At 39.0% G+C, this 16260-nt stretch overlaps 2 protein-coding genes across 3 annotated transcripts in view; both read right to left on the bottom strand.

Moving 5' to 3' along the window:
• The window catches only part of chat (choline O-acetyltransferase), a 38114-nt gene extending 31561 nt beyond the window's left edge, over positions 1–6553 (bottom strand). The window contains exon 1 of the mRNA XM_002933913.4: positions 6392–6553. The gene's annotated coding sequence lies outside the window, so the exon portion shown is untranslated. The remainder of the gene's footprint in view (positions 1–6391) is intronic.
• A 1804-nt stretch (positions 6554–8357) lies between these two features.
• Positions 8358–11341, bottom strand: slc18a3 (solute carrier family 18 (vesicular acetylcholine transporter), member 3). Of its 2 annotated transcripts, XM_012966764.3 has the most exons (2): positions 11009–11341; positions 8358–10544 (listed from the first exon to the last, which is right to left on the bottom strand). In XM_012966764.3, exon 2 carries the CDS (start codon positions 10422–10424, stop codon positions 8850–8852), a length of 1575 nt encoding a protein of 524 aa, XP_012822218.1. In that variant the 5' UTR covers positions 10425–10544; positions 11009–11341; the 3' UTR covers positions 8358–8849.
• Between the last annotated feature and the right edge of the window lie 4919 nt (positions 11342–16260).

Genomic DNA, 16260 nt, shown 5'->3' with positions numbered 1-16260 from the left:
GAAGGTGGCCATACATGCACCAATATAATCATACAAAACGGAACGTTAGTGTAGTCTACGAACGATCTTTCCTGCAACCATTAGTTGCAGAAAAGGTCATAATTGTAACATTAATGTGTCTGCCTTACTAATTGTGGCCATACAACACATTTTATTTATAATTTTTTTTTACTTCCTTATTTCTTTAAATTACATTGACATCCTTTAACATCAGTCCCAAGAGCCATCGGATGCCATGCTAGGGAAAAGGGTTGTTTCTATTAGCAGCTTGATTATGCTGCCAGTGCTCCCACCTCACACAAAATAAATACATAAAACAGTTATTTTAAAAAATATATATGTGCCTTATATCTATGTGTATATTTTATGAGTGCCTTCAAAGTCACTTTAAATCTGAACACATTAGTTTCTTCCTCATACTTAATTTAAAGTAAAATAACAATTGTACTGGTTACTGCATGTATTAAAAAACCCACAATAAATAATTTAAATTGACCTCACAGTATTATAAAAACAAGAGTTGCCTTGAGAGGAAACTTCGGGCAACTTTGGCAATCGCGGCACTGCGTATGTCATCCCACCGGCGATTTACATTCTAGCCGGTAGGATGGCACTGCAGGGAGATTAGTTGCCCGCGACAACGAAGATTTGTCGTGCGCCGACTAATCTCCCAGTGTGTCACTGTCCTAAGAACTAAATATTGAGTAGCTTCAATTTCTCTGTAATATAAAAAAAAACATAGATTTTGTGTTATTAAAATAAAAAGATAAAAAGTATGTTAAGCACAAACCCTATTCATACACAAGGTGGTTTACTGCCCCTTTAATATGAGGCCCAATTTCTCCCTCACAGAAGCTTTTCATACTACATGGTTCTCTAGTTTTAAACTGTGCCAAGGGACTGGACATATGGCATGAGATTCAGCTTTAGACCACCTGCGTGCTGTCCAAGCTGCTGCATGTCTATAAGCTTGAAACAAAGTAGTGGCAGTCTGAACAGTTATTGGGAGGGAAAGAGGTGTATCTAATATGACAAACTCAGGACAGACTTGGCATATGGTGCACAGAGATGAAATAAAAACATCCCAGTAGCACTACAGATATATGGAATGTGTGCAACTGCCACATAGGAAAAATGTTTAAGCTAATTAAACCACTAGTGGATGGCAACAGAGGGGGGCAGAAAAGGTGTGACAGATAAAAACATAGAAAAGAGAATAAAAAATAGAAATAATATGATAGGTGAATAGATGATAAATCAATAGGAAAGATAAAGGGGAATGTGTGTGTGTTCATGACAATTAGGTTTTATATATTTAAAAATGGTAATGTATGCCTAGCAGAGAACTAGTTTTCCAGGAAGCTTGCATTAGCACTTAAAGCCAAATCACAATAGTAATAGTGTATAGTAAAATAGTAATTCATTTGTCTGCTGGGACCATCTCAACTGTAAGTGAACATAAGGCTAGAAGGAGTCATTTTCAACTATCATCTGACAAGTTGGAACCTGTAAGCAGGAGGTGTGGTTGATAAACCTGCATAAAACTCAAGAGCAGTAAGGAGGACGGCATATGAGGACTGGATGTGTTGGACAGAGGCAGTGAAGATGTGAGAGAACCAACAGATGAACCAGAGGGAAGCCATGATGGGCTTGCTGGAGAATGACCTTTATACTCCCCTCCCTTCTAGTTTTTTGTCAGTAACTATAATATAGATCATGCATTAATTAGTAATTAACTGTAAATATTGTAAATATCTTTTAGATTTTTTTCATTGTAACAATAGCTTGATTACTCAGTATATTCACTTTAGTATACATTAATTGGAGTGGATTATTTGACTACTTTCTCATAATAACCCTAGTAAGAGGGGTGAATAATAATTTTAATACTAATACAGTATGTGTGCACTTGGTTTGTGTGTGAGGTCATCCGGGGGGGGGGGGGGGGGCAGAATATTCATGTTATGCCACTCACAGCAGTTGAGAAGAAAAAAGATTAGACAGGAGGGAAAATCAGAGGGGAAAAACAGAAAAATAAAGCAACAGAGAAGACCATAAAATATCAAGGTCATTTGGAAGTTGTGTGTCAAATATTCATGTATGTTTTATTGTATATATTTCCTCTGTTCTATAAAACAGTGCTGATCATTATTCGCTGATACTTATTCCATTTGTATCTAAAAGCAGCTTTTGGGCTGAAAATTTGACATTTGTTACCAGAAGAACCGATCTGAATAAACTAAGGTGTGGATATTTCTTTACTGTGTTCTTCCATGTTACTTAATCTGTTTTTGCCAAAGTGGATACCATAATAAAAGTTTCCTCATGGAATTGAATAGAGTGTTACTACAGGTAAGGAATCCCTTATCTGGAAACCCGATATCCAGAAAGCTCCGAATTACAGAAAGCCTGTCTCCCATAGACTTCATTTTAATCAAATAATTCTGATTTTTAAAATGAATTTCCTTTTTCTCTGTAAAAATAAAACAGTGCTTTGTATTTGATCCCAAGATACTGGATGCAAAATAATCTTATTGGGTTTAATTGATGTTTTATTTATTTGTTAGTAGACTTAAGGTATGAAGATCCAAATTATGGAAAGACCCCTTATCTGGAATACTCTTGGTCCCGAGCATTCTGGATAATGGGTCCTATACCTGTACTAAGGGTGTATTTATTAACACTGGAGACAAATATCACTGGTAATTTTGCCCATAGCTACCAATCAGATCACTGATTTTGTTTTAGAACTTGTAGGTGACTGTTCAAATCTTATTGTTGATTGGTTGCTATGGTCAACATCACTGGTGATGTTTGTCTCCAATGTTAATAAATACACCCCTTACTGTTTTGCTATTCTCAGGGGCAGTTACAAGCTGTCACCTATCTTCCCATATATAGTAACTGTTTCTAAAGTTACACAGAGTTTATCAAATTGGAACTGTTGATAAATATGCAAAGAGCATACCATATTGTAAAAGCTGCTAAAGCTAAACAGAATATACCATATTGCACCAATGTATCACTTTTTCTGCAAAGGAGGTGTAAATATCTACTAATATTACTAATATTTGGAGACACCATTAAAGCTAATTAAATGCTGTTAAATAAGTTACAATGAAATGTTGATTGCGAAAGGCCTGGGAAGCTTAGCTCAGGTGAAAAAAAGATTGTAAACTCCTGCTTAGGAAAAAAAATTTCATCTTCATTCATGAAGAAAAGATACTGATCTTAGAATACACATAAAAAAACTAACAGACATTTTTAGAAAAAATACATATATTGTATTGCGAAAAATAGAAATGTGATAAAAGTTCATAGGCATAGAGCACAAAAATATAATATATAAATATTAATATAACACTGTTTAATTAACTGTCCTTTGAGTAAAGGTCTACATACAGCAGATGGGGGGAATGAAACATGTAACTGTCAAGTTGCCTACATTCAGTTGAATGGTAGAACCTGCTTCATAGTCTTATATTTTGTGCTCAGGATTCATGTTGATTGATATAAACTTCTGTGCCATTACCAGAATCTTCATTTATTGTCATGAGATGACACCAGGTGACTTAACTAGACAAAGGCAGAACTAGTATTTGTATCTGGTTGTGCCAACATATTAATCACTTTAATGCTGCTCGGCAATATCAACTTGCCCTCCTGTGTGATAGTGCTAAGCTTTAATTGGCATATTTGCATCTTTTCAAGTATAAAGAGACACATATCCAATCTGGCTGATGTTGGAATATATCACCTTTACGGTTCAATAACAATATATGCACACAGGCCCATATAAATTGTGTATCACAGTCATAACAGTGAGCCGAGTAAATAAATATCACTTTTTTTATTATTATTTTATGTCAGGCTTTAATTTATGAAGCAAAAAAATACCAGCCAGACAATGCTCTAATAATACTTCACATTGTCTCATCCCCAGACACTGATTTAAAGAAAATAAAACGTTATCACGCAATTAATGCAAGTACCATAAAAATGCACTGAAAAATAGGCATAAGAAATATTTCAGAAAAAGGAATGTGATATTCATGTCAGTAAAAGAAACTCTTCCTAGCTTATTTGTATGCATATGATGCTTTTATTTGTTGAAAATTACTTTAGAATGGGAGTGTTCGGCTTATTGAGTTCACAGAACATTCTTTCTTTCCCTGTTTACAGCTTCCATAGCCTTTTCCACAACTACTAAATCTGCTTAACTCTAATAGGTGGTGGTGTTCTGCCATGGTGGCTACATAAGTTGCTTGAGGCAATACAACAACATTAATATATAGCAGTGCAAACATTCAATGACATTATACTTGAATGACTGATATATATATATATATATATATATATATATATATAGGAAGCCCCTGCAAAATTAACTTTATGTTTCAGATAGTAGTATCCTAAGACATTTTCATATTGATTTTTTTAGGGCATGGTGAATTTGAACTGTTTGCTGTTTTTTGGTTAGTTCACTCAACTGCCCAATGATTGCTTAAGGTTCACTTATATTACAATAATTGTTATAGAACAGTCAATTCTGATTACTGATAATAATTTTTGGATAGCAATTTAGAGTTTTTTATATCCAGAATGACTCAATGTCTCAATTGTATTCATCCAGACTGACACACTATGAATGATAATTCATTACGTTTGATTGACTAAAAAATAAAACTAAAAATGTGAAAAGAAATGTATGGAATTGGACACCTTAGACATTATTTTTTGAATTTATGATATATTATTTTTTAATGTTTAATGTGTCAAATCCCTGAAGGTTTGGTAGTGGTGTAACAAAAAGTTACTGAGCCCCCTGGAAAATCATTTTAGGGCCCAACTTAACTTGTGAATATATATTGTTTTAGAAAAATATATATTGACTGCTTATCAGTGTCCCCCTTGGCCCCCAATACTGCAAACCAGTTTTTGGGCCTGCTTTCCCTATAGTTGCAGTCTTGTGACACAGTGATAAATATTGGTATTCAAAGAGAATGAATTGGTCTATTGGATTGGTTGGACTTGACAGGCCTGTTTGATCTGTCTGCCATAGATTAGTAAAATACTTGGAATGTTCACATTGATAGAAATCCATATCAAACTTTGTCAGACTGCCCAAAATTTTTTTTTTTTAATATTTTATACTCCTATGCAACTGTTATGATACCATGTGGTGCAACAACAAAAAGTTAAGCACACACCAAGAAGCTGTGTTTGAATATTACTACCTATAACATTCTAAAAAGTTCATGTTAAGGTTGACCTTCTCTTTTAATGAAGATAAGCCCTTCTGGTAGAGTGTGTATCAACTTTAAGAACCATTTTAACTCTTTATTTTCCATCCTCTTTGATATGTTCATGGAAAATGCATTCTTAAATTCTGATAAAGTGTATGCCAGCACAGAAACGGTAACCTTGCTTTGAAGGCCCCCTTGCCATATTCTTCTCCATTTATTACCAGCACAACATGAATTCAAATTGACAGCCCTATTGAATTTTAAAAAGAATGTGTAAGGAAAACAGGAATACAAGTTATTCTTTGTGTTTACTTAAGGTTAGGAGCTGATACTATCGTTGTCACTTACTAGTTATCAGGTGCCAACAAGGTTTTGGGGGAATATCCTCCTTAAAATAATTCAGGGGAACCTTTCAAAATAGTGAACTATGCCATCAAAATACCTATGCACTGTGATATTCCCAGTGAAGCACTACATGGCATAAAAGTGCAGTGCTATAGAGATTAGCAACCTTGTGGTGTTGTCTCAAAAAAGAGACTAAAAGAACCAAGGTAAATATGCACCTGCTTTTATGTTTTGTCTATGCACATATGTCAAGACACAGAAATATACAGTGTAAAGCTGTGTTTGTAAAGGCAATATTAATGATTAGGGGATAAGGTTGCTGATGATATTACATTAGGTTCATTAATAATGAAAAGACCACAGAAAGCATCAGCTGGATACAGAATGGTTTTCAAACCAGAAGGTCTAAGTAGCAAATTGAACCAAAAGGAGCACACTTATAAGAGGCTGTTACAGGAAAGCTTTTTGGCTCTTGAAATACAAAGTTTTTTTTCTTTTAATTCCTCTACATTTGTTTGTAGAGTAACTTCAAAATCTAGGTTTCAAGCACTCAAAAAAGGAAAACATGCATTCATTATTTCTTCTTTGGCATTTTTCTTTTAGCTGATTAAAATCTAAATGTATTATAAACCTATGAGCATTAATTCTGTAATACAGAACTGGACATATTCCCATTCCAGATGCCAAAAGCATTTCTTTCAGTATAATACTCTAAGGCTCCAGGGCAAGCCAGGCAATTAAAGTCATATAGCTTTATTAAAGATTATATGTGCTTTGAAATCGTTAGTAAGATTACCTACCTGTTTTACTTCACAAAGTCGAGGCTTTACACGGTATCCTCATTAGTTCCCAGGGGCACAACGATCAGAGATTCCTGTAGATAAGCGCTGCTGGCGACTCTGCCGCTGTCCATGGTACCATTTCAATGCTCAGCCCTGGGAAGAATATCTTGCGGGTCTTTAGATTCACTAGCAACTGAACTGCCCCTAGGAACCTCTTCATCCCCACCTTCAGTCATGTTGTGCATAACTCCTCCCTCCCATTCCCATTTGTGCAGCTTTCAATAATTGGTGACAAAAGCAACTTCACCAGGTTGCCGCTCTCATTCTGCAACTTTCTTCCTGAGACTCGCTACACTCCGAACCATCCCTAGCGATACTCTGCGATTGTATGCATGCTTCTGCCGATCTTAGACCCATGATCAAGCTAATGCCAACACATATGCCACACAGAATGGCAGCTGCATATTGTTTTGCCAAGCAAATAAGCACAACTCTCTTTCCTTGGATGAATAGATGACTTGAACTAGTAGTCGTACAATATTGAAAGTTTTATGGAGACAGCACAGAACAAAAGAAACCAAGCTATACAATCTGCAGCATGCCTGAAGCATGCATGTTATTTGTGGAAAGGCTACACTTACACAGGGCGTGTCTTTCTTATTCCCTTATCAGTCTGAATAATGTAATTACTGCTCACAAGCTATAGAGAATGTAATGAACTGAATATCTCATTCTATTTGTTTCTCCCTCTCGTCTTCACATCTGTATGTCTCTCGCACACTCATTTGTCTATTCACTATTCACTGCTTCAGAATCCTTGCTACCAACCTTGGTTAAAGAGACTCTGCACCAGTAGGAACGATACGTCAGTGGGGCACATTTAATATTATCACTATTAATCTCCACTCGCTGAGTTATAGTTGCCCCTTAGAATATTGATCAGTTGTTGCAAGATTTAATTAACATTTCTCCCACTCCCATGGTATGATTAATGACGTTTCTAAAATAAGCTTAAGGGATAATAATTCCAACTTTTTTAATTTATAAAAGCCAATAAAAAACAAAGAGACACCCCCCATAGCCACTCACACTCGCAGCCTCTCACAATCACCTGTCTTCCTATTTAATGTATTACTATATATCTGGAAAATAAGGAGGTGGGTTTTTAAACACATGCAGAGGATAATCCAATATTTTTTTCGGATTTGACAAAATGCTGGTAGCTTGGTATATTATACCACGAACAGGTGTGCAGAAAAGCTCTTGATAACCTGACACAGTTATGTGATTGGTGGACTGACAGGATGGCAGTCACAGGCACATAATATGATTGATGTATCGCCTCTGGTTTCTACTCACCATCACCCTGGGAAGCTTGATGGACACTCTCTAATATATGAATATGAATGGAAAGCCGGGATTTTTCGAAGTAATCAGGCATATGGGTACTAGATTTTAAAAACGGGCATGGGGAGCAACATAAAATCGTTTTTGTACTGCTTTAAAATAATTAATTGGTGCATATTTCCCCATTTTTTTCTGAACACATCAGCTTTATTGGGAGAATACAACTTATGAGAAACGAAATTATGACACTTTGATACAAAATTGTGTACCAAAATATCCTCTGCTGTTTGAACCTTAATTAAACGATAATTCCTTTACTAAGTCGTACTTTAATTTCCAGTATAACCTGTTGAGTTGTAAAATCTAAGGGCAGTTCTGGCAGGTTCTTTCCTTATGGTGTTTAGCAAGTTGTTTAGTAGATAAAGAAGAAAGGACTGGTGCATGAAGCTCATCTGTCAAGTGCATCTGCCAGTCCATATATCGTCTGTCTATACATGTATGTACTTGTATATCCCTCTGTGTTTGGTTCTCTCTAAACACAATCACATATACAATATTAGTGCGCTTAGATACCTCCAGTCCCCGAGTGAATACTTTTGAGACTGTTCTTAAAAGTTTCAAGACAAACACACCAGAATTATGTTTGTATAACCGTTTATTTGTTCAGATTGTATTGAATAGCACGCAGTGTTAACAGCATGTGTCATTTTATAGAATAACCAATCAGTACAGGGAATGTGTCCTGCAAATCAAATGGCACAGAACGTTGTAAGTATTTATTAATTCAATGTCACAAAATATAGGTATTTACAATATTAAGTTTATTTCCCTGAATATGCAAGTTTAATAATCCCATTTGTATAATATATTTATATATTTAACTTTGTACAGATATACAGTATTTCACACTTGGGTGTCTGAGATAAAAACAAGCATTTTCACAATACTGCACCTATCCTTAACTCTGGATTTTCCATATTCCATTTCCTTCCATTTTGGTCTGTCACCAAACAAATCATAAAAAATAGGTCGACAGAAAACATCCCGACATCACAACAACTGAACAACTGATACTTTAAATGTTGCTGCATAAACAGACGAAAATTGAATCTTCGGAACTAACTTAGATTTAACTGTACTCATAATCAGATGAGTCCTCTTCCGACCCATAGATACCTTTATGGGGCTCATGATAATTGTCCATGATACTGTCGTTCATCCCATCATTAGGATTTCTTTTGTGAGACTTGGCTTTTCGTTCCTCCATTTTAATAGTGTCGTACAAGCCCTTAGGGCCTTCTTCCAACAATATATTTCTCTCTGAGTGTGAGGGTTTCATTTGACACACATTTCTGAGGAACAGAAGAGCCGGTGCATACAGGACATTGGCAAGACCCATACCGAGGTTAAGTTGGGTGAAACCCGTAGTATGAACAATTTGACTAGCAACTACAGGTCCTAGGGCATATGCCACACAGTATGATATATCAGCTATGGCGTAAACACTTCCATAAACCGATACGTGGCGAACATCTACGAGTAAGGCAAGGGTTGGCAGTAGGGCAGTGTCTACTAGGGCTATGCCAAAGCAGATCCCACACAAGGGCACAATTAGCTCCCAGAAGTTTTTACATGCTGGAACAGTACAAGAACTTGCACCTATGATCACCATTCCTATAGCCCCATAAAACCACTGGTAGTGAGGATAATTGGCTGCAAGCTTTACAGTTATATAGACACCAAGGACATGAGGGAAGAAGGCTGGTAACCAAGTAAGACCCATTTGCCACTCTGATGCATCCATTGTCGTTTTCATCCAATTTGCTATGGTGGGCTCAAGGAATGCCAAAGGAATATTACATGTGGTAAGAGCACCTGCCACCACAGCAATGTAAGGATCTATCATCAGTCTGTGGATGGGGGTGCCAATTGGCATATTGGCTCTAGTCCTGTTAGTAAAGGGTTTAATGACTAACAATAGCAGCACGCCATCTATAAGAGCGATACTAGCCAGAACTAGGAAAGGCATTCGTTTGCCTACGAACTGGTACAATATGCCCCCAAAAGGGGGCGCCACCAAGCTACCGAATGAGATGAACGCCAAGGCTATGCCTAAAGCTTTGCTTCTTTCAGCCTCCTCTGTGTATGTATCTGCTATCATGGCAATTCCAGAAGTGTCTGCGAACGCAGATCCCAAACCTTGGAGGCTTCTAGCTACAAACAAGGTGGCATAGTTTTCAGCAAACGCAAATATGACTGTTGAGAAGAACAAAACTACCAGTCCAATAAGAAGGGGGATGTCATATCCAACCCTGTCTATAAAAGTTCCACTTAGTGGGTTGATTAGTAGCTGCAGGATTGCTTTAGAAGCAAACAGGACTCCAATCTGCATATCTTCGTTTTCTGCTGGGTATTGGGGTCTAATGGCAAAAGATTTATTCCTATATTGACTACTGGAATTAATGCTTTTCGCATGTTCTCTGTCCGCTCTCAAATTTTGAATATAGTCTGGAATAATGGGGACTATGACCATGTACAACATGTTATCAAGAAAAAGAGCCACACACACAATGATCAAGATTATCCGTCTCTGGTGATGAGGTTCCTTTATTGCGGTGCCAATTTGCTTAGTTCTGTCTCCCATGGCACTGGATAATTTTTCCACCGCAGACTTTGCCACCCCCTGGGACTCCTCGGAAGCCATGATACCTTCCTTTGGTATCTCACAGCAATGCACAAAAACGGAAGGCTCTTCTATAGACGGAGGGTCAGGAAACCTTTAGGATCCTTGATGATCATTCAGTAACAGGTCCCCCTTACAGGACTGAAAAAGAAACGCCTGTTATTAAAAGCACATAAAGGTTTTGCTGTTGCAACATCTTTGTCATAAAATGTCCCTTCCTATTCTGTATATTAAACATCTGCTTTATTTGCCCAAAATGAATCATATAAAGGGAAAGAACAGCTCCTAGGTATACAGGGTGTAGTACAAGGGCTGAGCAAAGTTTGCACAAATTCAAATTCCCTTCAATGAAACAACCACATCCCGAAGACATGAATTATACATTGCACTATTAGCAGGCCAGTAAATGGGCTTCACGATTCCTTCTGCTAATGATCAGGGAGAGTACAGTCAATTTACTGCCCACCCTGCTCACCAAGCACTAGCTAGCAATATTCTAACGAGGGGAATTCCTTTCTGCACCCCCAAATATACCAACCCACCCTCCAGCCTTTGGTTGTGCCCTGTGAACATTCTGATTGAGGGAACAAGAATAAATGACTTACTTCGCTCTTTGTGCTTGAAAACCAAATTGAGTTGGCATGGATCGCAAGTGATGCCCAGCAGCCTAACAGAGACGCACAGCTTTCCGCAAACTGGGGGATTTCTTAATTAATAACAGCAGCCTGGGCGCTTCTTGTGAGATTCATATCGCGGAGAGACTGAACCGTGGGAGAGGTCTCCTTTTCATCCGAGCTGCCATCCCTCTCCTTGTGATGCCATTGGCACAGATTGACTTGCATGCTTCTTGCCTCCTCTACTTTCTTCCCACCAAAGGGAGTGACGCACGGTTGGCTCTGGCCCCCAAGTGGATCGTTCGGGAGCGGCGTGTCCTTATGCTAATGTAACACATGGAGGAACCTTAACCAATTGCCGGGGAGCGATCCTTCCCCCTCACAGGGTGACTCCTGAGCATCACTGATAGGAGCGGGACTCCCCCTGTCTGAGACCCTCGCAGCTGAAGAGACGCTACAGAATCGCTCCTGCTTCTTCATTCATTTTATATCGTTGTGTCTCTTTTCGTTGTACGCTCTTTAGCTACCACTGTTATATCTCTACCTACTTTACATGATATAAATATTATCACTATATTTCCCCTTTCTACAAAATCACATTTTTGGAACGATACTATTCAGCCCTTCATGTATAATAGTGTAGAAGTAGCAGAGCTCTGCCTGATGCAGCTTTGCACCCAGCAAATGCCCTTTGGCACCATAACTATTGGTGGAACGTTTGCTCTGTGTTTTGGGCTTGAGGAGAATTAGGGACTTGCTGAAATAAGCTAAAAGAAATATGAATGTAAAAGACTGCCGGAGTGTCCAGGTTTCTGTCACCCCAGAGCCAACGCCTTGAATGGTAAGGCTGCAAAATGGGATTTTGTTAAATGCTCTTTTACTATAAACGAAAATAAGGCACTTTAATAAAGAGAGAAACTGAATGCTGGTAGTACTTGCCTAATTGTTTGGGTGAGGCATTGCTTAAAGGAAGGAAGGGGAGGTCATTTCTATTATTTTTCTTTTCTCATTCTATTTCCTGCCTTTCATTCCCTGCAATTATTCTTTGCTGTGAGTCAAAATTTTTCCCCCTAAATGGGATCGGGGAACCAGTGTGAACAGATATGAGAAAATATCTGTCAGGATAAGTGGTTTCCAAACTGTGAGACTGTCCTGCTTAAGGTGGTTTGGGGGTCTGCCTTAAGGCCAGCTTGGGTAAGGGCTGACATGAATGCCTCTTTGCTCTCCTATATACTCCTGAAGCACAGCTTGAACATCAGTTAGGGTGAAATCAGGGGTCGGAGTGCTAGTGAAGGCTGGGGGTAGGACCTACCAGGTCTGGAATTAGTGGTAGGAAGAAGACATGGCAGGTGTCTAAGGTGACAATAGTGGGAAGGCACTAGGTATCTACCTTTTTTTCCAGCCTTTAGTCCAGGCCCTTATCCTCTTACTGCCCACCTGCCCTTATTACCTCCCTCCTGTTTCCTTGCTGGCACATGCATGCTCACACAAGTGTGCAGGGAACAGAGAGGCTGGCTGATTTGCCTAGGGTACCTGGCTGGCTTTGCCCAGCGCTGAGACTTGCCTTGGGCTGCTGTCCTTTTGGAACTGTTCAGAATGATGTTTCTGTAACCTTCTTATGATCTAAGGCAGGGCTGTCCAACTGGCAGCCAGCAGCCCCCCACTGTATTGCACCCTCTACTGTTGGGCTGCTGTGACTGCTTACCTTTGTGTAAACTTTAAATGGACCCCCTGCACTTCAGATTCAAGCTGTAACCACATTGTTCACAACTCAGACAGCATTGTGTCACTGTATATCTTATGCTGCCTGTATGTATGGCACACACAGGCAGCATAGGGCAAGCAGAGTGTGACACTTACAGGCAGCATAAGGCAGGCAGAGTATGACACACACAGGCAGCATAGGGCAGGTAGAGTATAACCAGGGCCGGATTTGTAATCTGGGCGCTCCGAGGCCGCCCCCTCTCCGTCGCCAACACCACCCCCTCCCTCTGGGCATGTGCGAATTCGCGATCACGCATGCACGGGGCTTTACGCTAGCATACGGATCAGTGGGGGAGAGGTCCCCATTGCTCCGTATGGGAGAAAAAGTTTAGTGTTTTTGGTGTGGTGTGGCATGCCGCCCCCAAATTTGTGCCGCCCTAGGCCCGGGCCACAAATCCTGGCCTGAGTATAACACACACAGGCAGCGTAGGGTAGGAAGAGTATGGCACACATAGGCAGCGTAGGGCAGGCAGAGTATGACACACACAGGCAGCATAGGGCAGGCAGAGTATGGCACACACAGGCAGCATCGGGCAGGCAGAGTATGGCACACACAGGCAGCATAGGGCAGGCAGAGTATGACACACACAGGCAGCATAGGGCAGGCAGAGTATGACACACACAGGCAGCATAGGGCAGCCAGAGTATGGCACACACAGGCAGCATAGGGCAGGCAGAGTATGACACACACAGGCAGCATAGGGCAGGCAAAGTATGGCACACACAGGCAGCATAGGGCAGGCAGAGTATGACACACACAGGCAGCATAGGGCAGGCAGAGTATGACACACACAGGCAGCATAGGGCAGGCAGAGTATGACACACACAGGCAGCATAGGGCAGGAAGAGTATGGCACACACAGGCAGCGTAGGGCAAGCAGAATATGACACATAAGGGCAGGGTAGGACAGGCAGAGTATGGCACACACAAGCAGCATAGGGCAAGCAGAGAATGACACACACAGGCAGGGTAGGGCAGGCAGAGTATGACACACATAGGCAACATAGGGCAGTGGAGGGGGTGGAAGGGAATTTGAGAATGGGGTAGGGTTTAATTCTTCTTTAATTGAAAATGATTTGGAGATGTTTGTGGATAACAAAATGTGTAACTATAGGTAGCTTCACTCAGAGGCTACTAAAGCTAAAAGTATTTGCAAAGAAGGGTATTAAATCAAGGGATGAAAACACAATATTACCTCTTTATAGATCCATGGTAAGGCCTTGAATATGTAGTGCAGTTTTGGGTTCCAGCCCTTAACAAGTACTTATAAAAAGAATTAAATAATTAAAACATGAAGAAAGACTATCAAGAATGGGGTTGTTTTCTCAGGAGAAAGGGTGCTTGTGAGGGGACATAAGTACTCTTTAGATAGAAATACATTTCCCCTTCGAAAAGATCAAAGAACAAGAGGGCGTCCCATTAGGCTTGAGAAAATTAAATTTGAAGCAGTGAAGGTGGTTAACAGTGAGTACAGTGAAGTTGAGGAATGCCCTGCCGAGTGATGTTGTGAAGGCAGATTCTATTTGGATGATTTCTTGAACAAGCATAATATCCAAGGTATCGATATATGCAATTTGTATATGTGAGTGTATAGATCACACCATGAGCCACCGCCCTAATATGTTTTTATCCTTCATTCATTTTTTCCTAATTGCAATGTAATAACAGCTACTGCATCTACACATACACTGGTGTGTATGCGTATTATAGATCCTTTAACAGTCTGTGACACCAAACTTTTTTACCATCGTTATCTAATTTAATGTATTCTTTTCTCATATGGGTCATTAGCTATATTGATGTTTGCTTTATTGCCTGGATCTTAGTTAAACATGTAACCACAATTATAGACTGCCATCAGATTTATAATCATGACAAAGATTAATGTGGCACATGCAGGGGTATGTCTTCTTAGCCAACCTTGTGTTTATTAAACCTATAACAATTAACTCTGTCTGTCTCAGCAGATAATCTCATATACAACTGAAGGAAGATGGCTTCCGCTGTCCCACACAGGCCAGATGAATTAATTAGATAGCCTTTCACTCATTTATCAGTTATTCAGCAGTTTAGTTAATCTGACTAAGCCATTAGTGCAGGAGATAAATGAAATACTACACTATGAACTGAACCTAGAATATTTAAGATTACAAAATGTACTCCTGATGAGAAGCAACAATAACAATAAAATTCAGAATTTTTTTTGCCTCCTGGGCCAGTGACCCCCATTTTAAAGCTGGAAAGAGTTGGAAGAAGAAGGCGAATAATGCAAAAACTATAAAAAAAAATAATAGTCCATTCTATAACATATCAAAACTTTACCTGATGGTGAACCACTGCTTGAACATATTAGGGCAGTGGTATTAGTGCAACTAATACCCCTACAAGGTGTATTTAATGAAAAATGAAGGTCAAGTTTGTGCAAGTGCAGCAACCCATAACAACCAATAAGCTGTTAAACAGATGACCAGTAAATGCTACAGTACATGCTGATTGGCTTCTATTGGTGAATAGACCTGTAGCACTTGTAGTCCTGTAGAACTTTAACCCCCTAAATGCTCAATCAGATCTCTCATTGTGCCACAGATTTTATTGCAATAACATATGACTGATTAGCATTGCAATATAAATTCATGAGTTTCATAAACTTGTTTACAGTATTATTACTGTATGTAAAAATTCTCAATGTTCTGTGTGAAATTAAAATTTGCAGTAACTGTCTAATCAATAAATGCAAAAAGGCAAAACAGGACAGCTGCACAGACATTACTGATTAACCACAGTGAAGGGTTTGCATTATCTATTTTCTTTTATTCACTATGCATTTAACTTGCCCCTTCTGGACTGTCATTTGTGTCATCTGCATCCTTCCCTTGAGGATAACAAGTAATACCTTAAATACATGAATGAAACCAAGACAGGAAGCACTGCCAATCCCTGAGATATCTTACTACTTACCCAGCCCCTTCTTTGGCGAGTAAGTACAACAGTCAGAGGCAGATTTATTGAAAATCTAAAATTCTGAACTGAAAAAGCATGCACAAAATTTTTTGCAAAAACAGTGTATTCTTCAACTTCCAGGAAAGGGAAGGGTCAGCTGCCACTGACTTCTACATGATCGTGATGCGTTTAAGATGGAGAATTTATGCAGTTAAATTTCTTTTAGCGCTAAAAAATCTGAATAAAAAAAAAATCAGACTGTTAGTATATGACCCCCTCTCTGTATTTAACCAAAACCAAAAGGCATTCTACTCCTCTCAAAACAGAAACCTAAACCTGCTGTTTCTGAAGTAGATTCTTCCAGAATATATCAGGTGTTATACTTAAATATAGATAAACTATATCCCATGATCCACCTCTAACAAATCTTTTTCAAGGAGGTGCTTCTATTAATTTTTCCATTCTAGTTACATTTGATGATAAACTATTTCTTATTTTCAAGTTTCTAAAACAAAACCTTTTAACAAGGGTCATAATC

This window comes from Xenopus tropicalis, chromosome 7, assembly GCF_000004195.4.
Source record: "Xenopus tropicalis strain Nigerian chromosome 7, UCB_Xtro_10.0, whole genome shotgun sequence".
NCBI lineage: Eukaryota > Metazoa > Chordata > Amphibia > Anura > Pipidae > Xenopus > Xenopus tropicalis.
This window is presented reverse-complemented; position numbering and strand designations above follow the sequence as displayed.

What these genes read in the sequence shown, in the direction of transcription:
- slc18a3 (XM_012966764.3), bottom strand. Translation starts at nt 10,424, where the DNA reads ATGGCTTCCGAGGAGTCCCAGGGGGTGGCAAAGTCTGCGGTGGAAAAA.